The following is a 15,708-nucleotide window of genomic DNA, read 5'->3' on the forward strand; positions in this document are numbered from 1 at the left end:
ACCTGGATGTTTGCACATTTTTGCCTTTTTTGCTTTCTTTCTGATGATGTCTGTAACTGTTTATAAAGCCAAAAACTACCTCAATAAAATTGTTTATTAAAAGAAAAGATATCTCATAGGATAGTGATTGAAAATTCAAACACGTTAGCCTCTTTTTTTGAAGTTTAATGTAACATGGGAAATGCAAAGTTGTTAATCTGTGCTTAGGAACATAACCCTATCAGTCTCGCGACAGACACAGAGGAATTCATTAGGCGAATGAGGCTCCGGGAGTTCTTCCACAGACCCCAAGAGGCCGACAGCGAACCCAATGAGACACCCAATGAACCGGAACAGCAGATCGAGGGATCTGCGGTGCAGTAACCGAAGAGGAAAGAGTCGAATTGGACCCCTCCGGAAGGCTGCTGCCCTAGACTCAACATGTATGCTCAAGCCGTCAGGAGTCGCGTCAATGCCAGATTCATCAGTCACAGTCACAAGACTGCCCCGAACGTCACCCCAAGCACAACGATGTAACGTCATCCGCGCTCTCAAGGCCAACCTCAACATCGTCATCGAACCAGCAGACAAAGGAGGCGCCACAGTCACATACGGAGCAGAATGGACTACTGCAAGAAGTGTACCGACATCTCAACAACCAGTAACACTTCAGACAGTTACCCGCAGATCTGACCAAAGAACACACTCGTCAACTCAACAGACTGATCAAGACCTTGGAACCAGACCTTTAGAGCACCTACGTGCTCTCATCCCACGTATTCCCTGCGTTGGAGATCTCTACTGCCTCCCAAAAATACACAAGGCCAACACATCAGGCCGTCCAATCGTATCAGACAATGGGACCCTGTGTGAGAACCCCTCTGGCTGCAACGAGGGCATCTTGAAACTCATCGTACAAGGAATGCACAGCTTCTGTCGCAAAATGACGGAATTCTTACAGAAAGACAACACTCCTGGACCAGTTAAACCAGGAACATTCCTCGTCACAATGAACATCTTGGCACTCTACACCAGCATCCCCCATGACAATGGCATTGCTGCAACAGCCTCAGTACTCAACACCGACAACTGCCAATCTCCAGACCCAATTCTGCAACTCATCCGCTTAATTCCGGATCACAACGCCTTCACCTTCGACAACAGGTTCTTCATCCAGACACACGGAACAGCCATGGGAACCAAATTCGCACCTCAATATGTCAACATCTTCATGCACAAGTTTGAACAAGACCTCCTCACCGCACAGGACCTTCAACTGACGTTATACACCAGATACATCGATGACATATTTTTCCTTTGGCCCAACGGTGAAGAATCACTGAAACGACTACACAATGACATCAATAAGTTCCATCCCACCATCAGGCTCACCATGGACTGCTCTCCAGAATCAGTTGCATTCTTGGATACACTCATCTCCATCAAGGACGGTCACCTCAGATCTTCGCTTTACCGCAAGCCCATGGATAACTTCATAGTGCTCCACTTCTCCAGCTTCTACCCTAAACACATTAAAGAAGCCATCCCTATGGTCAAGCCTTCCGTAAACACAGGATCTGCTCAGACGAGGAGGACAACAAACATCTACAGACGCTGAAATAATGCCTTCGTATGAATGGGATATGGCGCTCGGCTCATCGATCGACAGTTCCAACGCGCCACAGCAAGAAACCACACCGACCTCCTCAGAAGACAAACACGTGACACAACCGACAGAGTACCCTTTGTTGTCCAGTACTTCACCGAAGCGGAGAAACTACGACATCTTCTTCACAGCCTTCAACACATCATCAATGAAGACAAACATCTTGCCATGGTCACCCCCACACCCCCACTACTTGCCTTCAAACAACCACGCAACCTCAAACAGATCTTTGTTTGCAGCAAACTACCCAGCCTTCAGAACAGCGACCACGACACAACACAACCCTGCCATGGCAATCTCTGTAAGACGTGCCAGATCATCACCATTACACGCGAGAACACCACCCATCAGGTATGTGGTACATACTCGTGCAACTTGGCCAATGTTGTCCATTTCACACGCTGCAGGAAAGGATGCCCTGAAGAGAGGTACATTGGCGAGACCATGCAGACACTGCGACAATGGACGAACGGACATTGCACAACAATCGCCAGGCAGGAATGTTCCCTTCCAGTCGGGGGAACACTTCAGCAGTCAAGGGCATTCAGCCTCTGATCTTTGGGTAAGCATTCTCTAAGGCGGCCTTCAGGACGCGCAAAAACGCAGAAAAGAAACTTATAGCCATGTTCTGCACACGTGAGTACGGCCTCAACCAGACGCTGGATTCATGCCGCATTACATTCACCCCCCCACCATCTGGCCTGGGCTTGCAAAATCCTACCAACTGTCCTGGCTTGAGACAGTTCACACCTCTTTAACCTGTGATTATCCCTATCTCCAGTTGCTCCGTCTGGATCTGTAAAGACTTAATTACCTGCAAAGACTTGCATTCAAAGTATTGTCTTGCATCATTGTCTTTGCCTATATATACGTTTCTGGAACCCACCTCTTCATACATCTGAGGAAGGAGCTGTGCTCCAAAAGCCAATGATTCGAAACAATCCTGTTGGACTTTAACTTGATGTTGTAAGGTTTCTTACTGTGCTCACCCCAGTCCAAAGCCAGCATCTCCGCATCTTAGGAACATATGTAGGAGGAGTTTCAACTTGTCGAGCTTCCTTCATCATTCAGCTAGATTATTGCAGATCTATCTCAGTGGCATTTTACCCACACTCTCCCCATAGCCCGTGATATTTTTAATATCTTCCTCCTTCCTTAAATAGTGGGGTTGCATTTCCCACCTTCCAATCTCCATGAACCATTCCAAAACCTATAGAAATTTACAAGATGACCACCACAGCCACCTCTTTCATCACTCTGGGATGAAGATCACAAGGTCCAGGGATTTAATAACTTTCAGCCCGATTATTTTTTCTAGTACTGTAAGACATTTTACTAACATTAATTCATTTCAATGCCTCATTCTCGCTAGCCCCTTGTTTTGTTTCCTATTTCTGGGAGGTTTCTTGTACCTTCCTCTGTGAAGACAAGACACAAAGTATTCATTTCGTTTCTCTGCCATTTCCTTATTCCTGTTATAAATTATCCTGTCTCTGTGAAGTGCCTAGTTTTGTCATTGCTAATCTTTTCCTTTTTACTTTCCTATGGAAGCTTTTACAGTCCGTTTATATGCTGACTTACTTCTTTGGCAAATTTATAAGCCACTTCCTTTGATTTAATACAATCTTTAACTTCTCCTGTTAGCCACGGTTGGATCATTTTTCCTGTTGGACTCGTGTCTCAAAGGAATGTATATTTCTTTGAATGCTAGCCATTGCCTGCCTATCATCATACCTTTTTATAAAGTCTTCCATTCTACCACACACAACTTGCCTCTCATATCTTTCTAGTTTCCTGTGTTTTGGGTTTCCGCTGCAAATTTCCCTGAATTCTGCTGTGAGCTTTTGACTTCATTCTATTTACAAATTCTGTGATGCACCTGCATCTCAATGACAGTAGTATTCTGAAAAATTATTATTTTTTATTTTTTTTAAACTGCCTTATAATATTTTGCCATGTTGGGCAGCACGGTGGCGCAGTGAGTAGCACTGCTGCCTCACGGCGCCGAGGTCCCAGGTTCGATCCCGGCTCTGGGTCACTGTCCGTGTGGAGTTTGCACATTCTCCCCGTGTTTGCGTGGGTTTCGCCCCCACAACCCAAAAAGGTGCAAGCTAGGTGGATTGGCCACTCTAAATTGCCCCTTAATTGGAAAAATGATTGGGTACACTAAATTTATAAAAAAAAAAAAAATATTTTGCCATGTTGAAAGTTGAATGCAATGCAAGTTGTTTGTAGATTGATATAGTTTTGAATGAATATTGGATAGTTCAAAAAACAAGCAGCCCATAGTTTACATTTTATACTTCGATGTAACAACTGCTTCCCATATTCATAACTATATTATATGAATAGAACAAACAAAATCTTAGAAAAATGACTTTAAAGCATTGTATTAATCATAAAACATACAGTGCAGAAGGAGGCCATTCAGCCCATCGAGTCTGCATCAACTCACTTAAGCCCTCACTGCTAACCCTATCCTCGTAACCCAATAACCCCTCCTAATCGTTTTTGGACACTAAGGGCAATTTAGCATGGCCAATCCACCTAACCTGCATGTCTTTGCTGTGGGAGGAAACTGGAGCACCCAGGGGAAACACGGGGAGAACGTGCAGTCTCCACACAGACCACCCAGCAAGGAATTGAACATGGGAAACTGTCACTGTGAAGCCATAGTGCTAACCACTATGCTGCCCTGGAAAGTGACCACAGATCTCCAAAGCCAAATTTAAAAAGAAACAGGAAGTAACGAAGGGATCAGACTTCAATTGTTAATAATAACAACAATCTTTATTGTCACAAGTAAGCTGACATTAACACTGCAATTAAGTTACTGTAAAAAGCCGCTAGTCGCCATATTCCGGCGCCTGTTTGGGTACGCAGAGGGAGAATTCAGAATGTCCAAATTACCTAACAGCACATCTTTCGCGACTTGTGGGAGGAAACCGGAGCACCGGAGGAAACCTGTGCAGACACACGGAGAACATGTAGACTCTGCACCGCACAGACAGTGACCCAAGCAGAGAAGCGAACCTGGGAACCTGAAGCTGTGAGGCAACAAAGCTAGCCACTATGCTACTTTAATCTGTTTATCACTCAGATATTTATTAGTTCACGTCTGTTTCCATCTATTACTTTTTATTTCAATTGATCTGAACTTGGGTTGAATAATCATTCTCATTAATTGTCATACAGCATTATTTCGCAGCAATCTGTTGTCGCATTGAACCAACTCTAGTTCAAATCAGTTCTGTTGTTCCAGCGAATGCATAAAAGACAAAAAACGGCACTTCAGCATTTGTTTTGTTTCTGGACGGTCAGTGTTCTTGTGTAAAATTAGTTCTGAATGACTAAATCAAACATGCAAGCAGAAATGTGCTACATTCAAAATGAGGCTTAAATCCACCAGCCAGTCAGTCAATATAACATTACAAAGCATTCATAGCACAGAAACATGTGGCCCAATAGGTCCATGCCAGTGTTCTGGCATACATGATATTTATTGAAAGTATCTTATATTTATTGCCTCTGGTTCTGGTCTCACCTGGAAGGGGGCACATGTTCTCCACATCTACCCCATTTCAAAAACTGAAAGTCCTTTATGCTGTCACCGCTCAGGTTTTCTCTTAGAGGGAAACAAACTGAATAATCTCAGTTCGGTTATCATTCATGGGGTATCATTACCACTCCCTTTGAACTTGCACGATCAACCTTTTGTTATGTAATATTTCTCTGCCATCCACCCTATCGCAGGCCTTCCCTTTTGTCCTTTGCCCATTCTCTCCATTTCACTTGCTTAAAATGTATAAAACATCTCTATTTTTTCCCACTTCTGAAGACACTTCTGAAACATAAACTGTTCCTCTCACCATAGATGCTGCCAGGCCTGTTTTTCTCATCACAGATGCTGCCAGACCTGCTGAGTATTTCCATCTCTGGAATTCATGTTTTGTGTCCCGGTTTTGGCTAAGACGGAGAACTAAAGGTCCTGGTGAAACCCAAACTTAGCATCGATGGACAGGTTGTCCATTGTCATTTCATAACACTGTCGACATCGCTTTGTTGATGTCTAGGAGTAGAGTAATAAGGCAATAGCTGTAGAAGTTGGATAAGGTGAGGTGAGCTATGAGTAACTCCCTATTACATAAACGGCATCATTCAACCAAATCTGAAACCAGCAACCAAAATAGGGTTTAGGGAACTCTTCACTGGCTAGAGCAGGGGTGGGCAAACTACGGCCCGCGGGCCGCATGCGGCCCGCCAAAGGTATTTCTGCGGCCCACCAAGTCATTAAAAAAAAAGAAAATGTTTAAAAAAATTTTTTTTTTTTTTTTAAGGTTAATGGGGGGGGGGGGCTGTTGGGTTACTTACTGGTATAGGGTGGATACGTTGACTTGAGTAGGGTGATCATTGCTCGGCACAACGTCGAGGGCCAAAGGGCCTGTTCTGTGCTGTACTGTTCTATGTTCTATATGAGGCGCCCAGAATCATAACCGGGTGAAGTAATTATTTTACTTAATATACTATGCGGCCCTTTGTGAATTGTGAATTTCTGAATGTGGCCCTTGCACGGAAAAGTTTGCCCACCCCTGGGCTAGAGTCATCATGACAGTTGGTGGTTAATTATTTTAGCTCCAGAACATTAATGCAGGAACCCTCAGGGTTCTGTTGCATCATAAATCATCATCTCTTCATTGTAAGGTTAGTGGTTGGGCTGCTAGCTGATGATTTAACGTCCAGTACAAGTTTCAAATCCTCAGATAATAATGAAGTGTATGAACTAGCCTGGATAACATCCCGAATTGGATTATTATGGACAAAGCAGCTTTTATGCCACATACCAGGCAGTGACCATCATAAATGATGGGAACAAAATTAATCACCTCCACATAACACTTAATATCCTACAAGTTATCACTGACCAGAAACAGGGTATTTTAGACCTGGTAATGAGACAGGATTAAAGAATGACCTCATAGAAAAGGATCCTCTCGGAAAGAATAACCATAATACAATCACGTCACTAAGGAGAAGGTTCTAGGGAAACAGAAGTCTGAAGGTGGGTAAATCTAAAAGAAACAGCCAAACAGATTGTGGCGGCATTGGTGGTGATCTTTCAGGAACCATTGGAGGCAGGAAGGGTCCTAGAGGACTGGAAAGTGGCTAATGTAGCACCCCTGTTTAAGAAGCGAGGGACGCAGAAGAGGGAAAATTATAGCCTGGTCAGCCTGACTTTGATCATTGGTATGATTTTGAAGTCCATTATTAAAGATGAGATTGTGGAGTACTTGGAAGTGCATGACAAGATAGGCTTGAGTCAGCACGGCTTCGTCAAGGGGAGGTCATGTCTGACAAATCTGTTAAAGTTTTTTGAGGAAGTAACAAGGAAGTTAGACAAAGGAGAACCAGTGGACGTGATTTATTTAGATTTTCAGAAGGCCTTTAACAAGGCGCCGCATAGGGGACTGTTAAATAAGAGCCCATGGTGTTAAGGGTAAGATCCTGGCATGGATAGAGGATTGGCCTTCTGGCAGAAAGTGGGGATAAAGAGGTATTTTTCAGGATGGTAGCGGGTGACTAGTGGTGAGCCTCAGGGGTCAGTGCTGGGACCACAACGTTTTACAATATACATTAATGATCTGGAAAAAGGAACTGAAGGCACTGTTGCTAAGTTTGCAGATCTGTAGAGGGACAGGTAGTATTGAGGAAGCAGGCGGGCTGCAGAAGGACTTGGACAGGCGAGGAGAGTGGGCAAAGAAGTGGCAGATGGAATACAATGTGGAAAAGTGTGAGGTTGTGTACTTTGGAAGGAGGAACAGAGGCGTAGACTATTTCCTAAATGGGAAGATGCTAGGAAATCAGAAGCACAAAGGGACTTGGAAGTCCGTGTTCATGATTCTGAAGGTTAATGTGCAGGTTGAGTCGCAGTTAGGAAGGCAAATGCAATGTTAGCATTCATGTTAAGAGGGCTTGATACAAGACCAGGGATGTACTTCTGAGGCTGTATAAGGCTCCGGTCAGAACCCTTTGGAGCATTATGAGCAGTTTTGGGTCCCGTATCTAAGGAAGGGTGTGCTGGCCTTGGAAAGGGTCCGAGGAGGTTCACAAGAATGATCCCTAGAATTAAGAGTTTGTCGTATGAGGAATAGTCGAGGACTCTGGGTCTGTGCTCGTTGGAGTTTAGAAGGATGAGGAGGGGATCATCTTGAAACTTACAGGATACGGCGAGGCCTGGATAGAGTGGACGTGGAGTGGATGTTTCCACTTGTCGGAAAAACTAGAAGCAGAGGACACAATCTCAGACTAAAGGAATGATCCTTTAAAACAGAGATGAGGAGGAATTTCTTCAGCCAGAGGGTGGTGAATCTGTGGAACTCTGCAGCAGAAGGCTGTGGAGGCCAAATCACTGAGTGTCTGTAAGACAGAGATAGATAGGTTCTTGATTAATAAGGGGATTAGGGGTTATGGGGAAAAGGCAGGAGAATGGGGATGAGAAAAATATCAATCATGATTGAATGGTGGAGCAGACTCGATGGGCCGAATAACCTAATTCTGCTCCTGTGTCTTATGGTCTTAGGATTGGCAGAGCAGGTTCAACGGGTTGAATTTCACATGTACCTTCATTGCCATGTTAATGTAAGCCTACTTGGGAGTCTAATAAAGGTTATTATTATAGCCTACTCCTGCTCCTATTTCTCATGATGTTACAAGCAGCAAGATATGCGTCTTGGTCAGCATGAAGGACTGAAAGTTTCAAAATCTTGGAAGAAAATCAGGAGAAAGAGAGACATCTACAGTTGTTTTTAACAAGAAGTAATTGAATTGACAGTTCATCATCCAAGAATACTCACTCCACTCAGTCTTTGGGAGCTGCTAGACTCATTTACATTTAGGCACTGAGTGGTCAGATTATGGAAGCTACTGGAGTATGTTACAGAATAATAAGAGGTGGCCAGTTGGCCCATCGTGTCTGCACCAGATTTCCACACAAACATTATGGCTTAATGCCATTCATTTGCATGGTCCTCTTGATTGCCTCGACTGAACTTGCCTCTACCTCATTTCCAAGCAGTGCATTCCAGATTCGAGCCACTCGTTGTGTGGAAGAGGATTTTCTCACATCACATTTGCTTCTTTTGCAAATCACTTTAAACTTGTGCCCTTTCATTCTTGATCCTTTTACGAATGGGAACTGTTTCTCCCCATCTATTCAGTCCAGTCCCCTCAAGATTTTGAACGTTTCCATCAAATCTCCTATTAGTATTCTCTCCAAGGAAAACAGTCGCAAGCTCTCCAATCTGTCCTCATATGTGAAGTTTCTCATCTCTGGAACCATTCTTGTAAACCTCTTCTGCACTCCCTCCAATGCATTCAGATCTTTCCTCTGGTGTGGCACCCAGGACTGTACACAATAGTCTAGCTGAAGTCTTACTAGTGTGTTGTACAATTTCAGCATAACATCTTTGGTACTCTATGCCCCTATCAATATAGTCAAAAGCAACTGTATGTTTGATTCACTGCTCTCTCCACTTGCCCTGCCAACGTCAATGATCTATGTACATATAAACCCAGGTCCCGCTGCTCCTGCACGTCTGAATTTTAGCTCTTTCTTTTTAAATATTGTCTCACTGTGTTCTTCCTACCAAAATGCATGACCTCACACTCTTCCGCATTGAACTTCATCTGCCAGCTTCACCAATTTGTCTGTGTCCTTCTGAAATTCCACACTGTCCTCTTCACAAATTACAATACTGACAAGTTTTGTGTCATCCACTAACTTTGAATTGGTCCCCGGCATACCAAGATTTAGATCATGAGATCATTAATACATATCAGAAATGCAAGGGTCCCAATACTGACCGCTGGGAAACACCGCAACAAATCTTCCCCCAGCCCGAAAACTATCCATTGCTCTCGGCTTCTTATTATTCAGACAATTTTGTATCCACGTCATCACTGCAAATATTTTGAAAGCTTGTACAGTTACCTGACAATTTCACCATGAACTGATCCAATTTCCATACTACCTACAGGCACAAAACATGCTCCCTGCAATTCTGTGACTCATTTCCTGTTTTACAAATAAACTACATTTTTGGATAATGGTTAGTCTTAAAACGGAGTATAACAGGATAGAGAAGTTACAGTCTTCATATTATGCAAATTAGGAAGCTGACTAATAAACGTCAGAGTTGATATCTGAACAACTCAAATTGTAATCTTATAAAGCAGCTTAGAAACATCATAAGACACAACTATAGCACTTAAATCAGTTTTCATTACTATCTGAACCTCAGGATGAGCGAGCGTACTGATTTTAAGCATTCTAGGAAGTAGATTTAAATTGCTTTCAATTCCCAATAGCTGAATAATAAAGCAGCATTATGATACACCCGGATGACATACCAGTGCAGAAAAGAAAATTGATAGAAACAACAGTATAACATTTTGTCAGCAACACAAACAACATGAGCAACACTAATATTTATTGGATTTCAATGGTCTTCAGGCATTTTCATTTCAGAATATTTTTACTAAAGCAAAACATAATACATGCCTGACTGTAAAAACGCCAATGTTAAAGCAGTCATAGGATTTGTTCCATAAATAGCACTGGTTGAAATAACTATGAACTGAAGAATTATGACAAAATGGATGTACTAGAAGAGTTCATTTTTTAAAAATCAATACGCAATCCACAAGTTTGCTAAAATTAAACTACAATATCGAGGGGACTGGATTTGCTTATCCCAATATCACATAATAGAATAGTGCAAAAATGTTAAATTATTGCTAAAAAGTGATGGGTAGAAAATCTTAACCAGGTGACTTTTTTTGGGGAAACAACTACAGGGCAATAGTTTCATAAAATTTGCAGCAGCACTTCAGAAATAATCTCTGGTTTTCCAATTCTGTCACATTTCAAAATCTGCAATCAATGAATGTGAAACAGATTGCAACATACGTCATAATAATAAATGATAAGTAAAGATCAAATACAGCAGTTTCCGTCTTGTGCTAAAAGGCACATGGGCCAATTCCTAGATTTTTCATCTACTATATCATGTTCAGTAAATAATTACTTACTTCCCCATATAGGAATGTCTTTGCTTTCTGCCTTCATTACAATGGAAGCCATGGTCATGGTAACTGGAATTGCATCAAAATATGAAGAATGTGGTGCTAATGTCATTATAGGTGCTTCTGTGGGTAAAGCACGCCGCCCCTTTACACTCATCCAATGAAAGCCACCGGCAAACCACATAGCTCTCATTATCACTTTCAGCAAAAAATCCAATGTCCTACAAAACAAAATATAAATATGTCAAAGGCTACAGTTTTTAAGTGAATGATGCACTTAGAATCTCACAGCTGAGAAATAATGGAACTTGTACAATTTTCCATCGTCAGTTCCCCCCTCCTCCCAACTTGAATCAAAGCTGTTAACTTCCTTTAACAGGGAACGTAAACAACTACTCCCAGATTCACTTAACATATCAATTAAAAGGTGGGAGCTGTTTAACTAATTCTTCAATTTGCTAGAACCAAGGAAGTTAATACTGGGCTTTCTCCTTGAGCTGCCTCAGTCACCCCACAATACAGGGTAGGGAATTCTTAGTGTTCCAATTTGTTGCGGCTTTCCACGTCACTTCAGAGTCATCAAGAGCATTTAGGCCAAACAAACATGAATGAATCAATGGATTTTATGACAATATAGCAATGTGATACTTTTTCTCAAACATACCTAAAAATTGGCCTTTGACCTCCGAAAAGAACATGGGCAGCAGGTGGACAGAACACCATGCTCCCTGTAAGTCGCACACTATCCTGAGTTGGAAATATATCATTGATCCTTCATTGCTACTGGATCAAAATTCTGGAATTCGTTTCCCAACACCGCCGTGGGTGCAGCTATACAAGGACTGCAGCAATTCAGATGGCTTACCACCACCTTTTCAAGGACAATTCGAGATGCAGCACAAATGCTGGCCTGACTATGCACACATCTCAAAACAATTTTAAAAGCTACCAGACTTATTGAACTCAGATTCAAAATTTAGGCACGGTGGAATTTCAACTCAATACTTGCTGCACTAGTACCATATACTTTGCACAATCATCTGCCCACATAATGGGAATTTTAGATCCATTACTGTGAAAAAATATGCACTGGACAAAAAGAATGGCACTTATGACTTTGAAAAGCAAAATATAAAACTATTCAGAGCAAGAACCTCCAAGGGAACAAAAGATGCTGACATTAAATGCAGAAAATGCAAAAACATACCAAATAGTTTTTTCAAATAAAAGCTACTGTCAAAAGGAGGAAGAAAAAAAAAACTAATTCCACAGCTCATAACTCAATTTACATACATGCCACTGGGTCAACAAGTGAGAATGACAGTGATTTACAATCATAAACATTATAACTTTTAAGAATAGATGGTTTTATGAATTTTCAACCCATGCATTATAATGCTGAAACAAACAATTATTGTCAATGCTATTCAAATGTCACAAATACTTTTATTATTGTAAAATTCATCCTTAATAAACAAAAAGCAGAGGCAAAAGTGTATTGTATACAAACTCATTAATTCAGCTTGCCCTAAAGTGCACTATTTGTTCTCCTGGGCTTGCTTTTTTTAAAAAAAGTTATTCCTACACAATCAGTCTTATTGGAAATTAACTGACCAGAAGAATGTTAAGCTCTATTCCTCTTCTTTCTTACTCTGTCTGGCTCAAAGTGGAAACTCTATGTTGAAAAATTGGATATTAAAATTAAATAAAAGTTGAGCATTGGAACCAGATTCCAGGACAATGCGGAATAAATGGTTTCATCTGAAATGGATGCAACTTAATTTGTCAAAACAGCAAGAGACTTTCAATAGGTGATTGCATATTACATAGGTGATTACGGGGCAGCATGGTAGCACAAGTGACTAACACTGTGGCTTCACAGCGCCAGGGTCCCAGGTTTGATTCCCTGCTGGGTCACTGTCTGTGCAGAGTCTGCACGTTCTCCCCGTGTCTGCGTGGGTTTCCTCCGGGTGCTCCGGTTTCCTCCCACAGTCCAAAGACATGCAGGTTAGGTGGATTGGCCATGCTAAATTGCCCGTAGTGTCCAAAAAGTGTAGGAAGAGTCCTTGGGTTACAGGGATAGGGTGGAAGCGAGGGCTTAAGTGGGTCGGTGCAGACTCGATGGGCCGAATGGCCTCCTTCTGCACTGTATGTTCTATGCACCCCAAGAAACAAAGTGCGATTTACTTAAATGAGAATAAGGTCCCATAGTGAGTGCATTTAGCTGCGTGTTTCCTGGCATTCGCAGCGCCGAGAAACACAGCTATAAAACGGCACTCGCATTAAATAAGGGGTCTCAGCGGGGGAACGCACAGCTGAGGCTGCACATAGACCCGTGTTTTCTACACTTAGGAACTCCTCAATATAGCGAGAGATCCGTCTCGATCTCCGAGGTCCCACATGACCCCCGGCCCCCCTAAACCCCAACAAACTATGGAAGGGGTCTACCTCCCTCCCCAAACACCCACCCAGGGCACCCACCCTGATCGTCAGCACACAAAAAATGCAAGCTTGACTCCTTGTCAGTGCCAACCTGGCACACTGGCAGTGCCCTCTGGGTGCATTGGCAGTGCTAGGCTAGGACCCAGGTGGCACCAGCAGTACCAGGGTACCACCCTGTTCAGAGGGCCTGCACCTGGGATCCTCCGATCCTCTGGGAGATGCCCACGAGTACAATTACCGTCTGGTCCCCCCTCCCCCCATTTCTGGAGACCACTATTGAACGGTGCTCACCCGAGGTCTCTGAGGTGAAGGGGATTGATCCCAACGCCTCGTGTACCTCGGGAATCTGCGCATTGAAGTGAGACTAGCTGTCTCGCTTTAATATGCATATTTGCCTAAAAGTGATCCCATTTACATGGGCAGGATTTACATCGCAACATCTCACGAGATCGCGTTGGATCCCATGAGGCGTTGCAAGCTGGGTAGATCCCCGGAGAGGTCCTCCCACCTTCTATTGGCCACGCTGCGCTACGGCGAGCTGATTTTTGGGTGCAGCGTAGCCGTTCGATCGCATCCAAAGTAATGCCTTATAGGGTAGGCTAAGGCAGTTCCGGGAACTATGGAAGGCAATTAGCCCCAAGAAAAATTTACGTCAATGAGAATCAGGGGAACACATTCTACTGATTGAGTCATACCTAATATAAAGGAAGATGATGACTTTCTTTAAAAAAGAGAAGTCACTGCCACAGGATTTTCTCAGGATCCTGTCCTAAGCCCAACCATCTTCAAACGCTTCATCGATTACTTTTCTCCAATTTAAAGGTTGGAAGTGCCATTTAGGAGGTCAATTACAATATGTTCAGCATAATTCCAGACTACTCAGATACTGTAGCAGTTCATGAGAAGCAATACCCACGCCACACTTAAGTGTCAGACATTAACCATCTCCAATGAGAGAGAAGCTAATCATGTCTCAATGATGGCATTGCCATCACTGAATCCCCCACTAACATCCTTGGGATACCACTGACCAGCCATATAAATATTGTGGTTATAAGAGCAGGTCAGAGACAAGGAACTCTACAGTGTGCAACTCACCTCATGATTCCCCAAAGCCTGTCCAGCATCTATAAGACACAAGACAGGAGTGTGATGGAATACTCTCCACTTGGCTGAATGAGTGCAGTTCCAATAACATTCAAGAAGCTCAACACTATGCAGCCCACCTGACTGGCACCCCACCCACCACCTTCAACATTTACTATCTGCACCACCAATGCACAGGGTCAGCAGTGTGTACCATCTACAAATGCACTGCAGGGACACACCAAGGCTTGCAGTTGCTTCGTTGGTTACAGATGACATCAAGGCTGTATTAAGAAATGATATTGGCACCAAGGGCCAAAATGTTGAATCGACATGGGTGGAAATAAAAAACAAGGGAAAAATCTCCTTGGTAGGAATAATTTACAGGCCCCCAAGCAATGCTTCCAAAGTGGGGCATAGTATAAGCCAATAAATAATGCAGGCTTGTGAAAATGGCATAACGGTAATCATCGGTGATTTTAACATGCATATTGACTGGATTAATTAAATTGGCAAAGGTAGCATCGAGGGAGATTTCATAAGAGTGCATGAGGGACTATTTCTTCGAGCAATTATGTTATGGAGCCAACCAGGGAGCAGGCTATTTTAGATTTAGTATGCAACGAAGAAGGGTTGATAAATATTCTTGTTGTTAAGGATCCTCTTGGAAGGAGTGATCGCAGCATGCTAGAATTTCAAATTCAGATTGAGCGAGAGAAGTCAGAGTGCCATAATAGAGCTTTAGCATTGGGCAGAGGCAATTATACAGGCCTGAGGAAAGAGTTGGCCCAAGTAGACGGAGGATAGGGCAGCTGAGAAACAATGGCGGATTTCCAGTGAGATATTACACACCTCTCAATTAAAGTATATTCCTGAGAGGAAGAGGAATTGTAAAAGGGAGAAAAATGTTTCATGGCTAAACAAGGAACTCAAGGTGGACATGTAGGAAAAATCTAGGGCATACCATACTGCAAAAGCTGGTGATTGGGAGAACCTTAGGGGTCAGCAAAAAGCTACTAATGATAGAATCAAAATAGTCAAGATGAACTCCAAAAGGAAACTAGCAGAAAACATAAACACTGATACCAAAAGCTTCTATAAGTATATAAAGAGGAAGAGAATAGTTCATGTTGGCCCTTTAGAGGACAATACTGGTGAGGTAATAATGGGGAACACCGAGATGGTGATGGCACTGAACCAATATTTTGCGTCCAGACTCACAAGTGACCTGCTTATGGACTGACCTGATTAATACTACACTCCTGTATGCTTCACCCTATGCCGGTGTTTATTTATTTACATTGTGGACCCTGTGTTGCCCTATTATAGAACATAGAACAGTACAGTACAGGCCCTTCCGCCCAATATGTTGTGCCGACCATTTATCTTAATCTAAGATCAACCTAACCTACACCCCTTCAATTTACTGTTGTGCATGTGCATGTCGAAGAGTC

At 42.8% G+C, this 15,708-nt stretch overlaps 1 protein-coding gene across 1 annotated transcript in view; it reads right to left on the reverse strand.

Moving 5' to 3' along the window:
* The window catches only part of LOC119966027 (lysophosphatidylcholine acyltransferase 1-like), a 275,907-nt gene that overhangs the window by 130,572 nt on the left and 129,627 nt on the right, over positions 1-15,708 (reverse strand). Inside the window, exon 3 of the mRNA XM_038797177.1 lies at positions 10,733-10,947. Within this exon, the coding sequence (XP_038653105.1) occupies positions 10,733-10,947 (215 nt within the window). The remainder of the gene's footprint in view (positions 1-10,732; positions 10,948-15,708) is intronic.

This window comes from Scyliorhinus canicula, chromosome 5, assembly GCF_902713615.1.
Source record: "Scyliorhinus canicula chromosome 5, sScyCan1.1, whole genome shotgun sequence".
Classification (NCBI taxonomy): domain Eukaryota; kingdom Metazoa; phylum Chordata; class Chondrichthyes; order Carcharhiniformes; family Scyliorhinidae; genus Scyliorhinus; species Scyliorhinus canicula.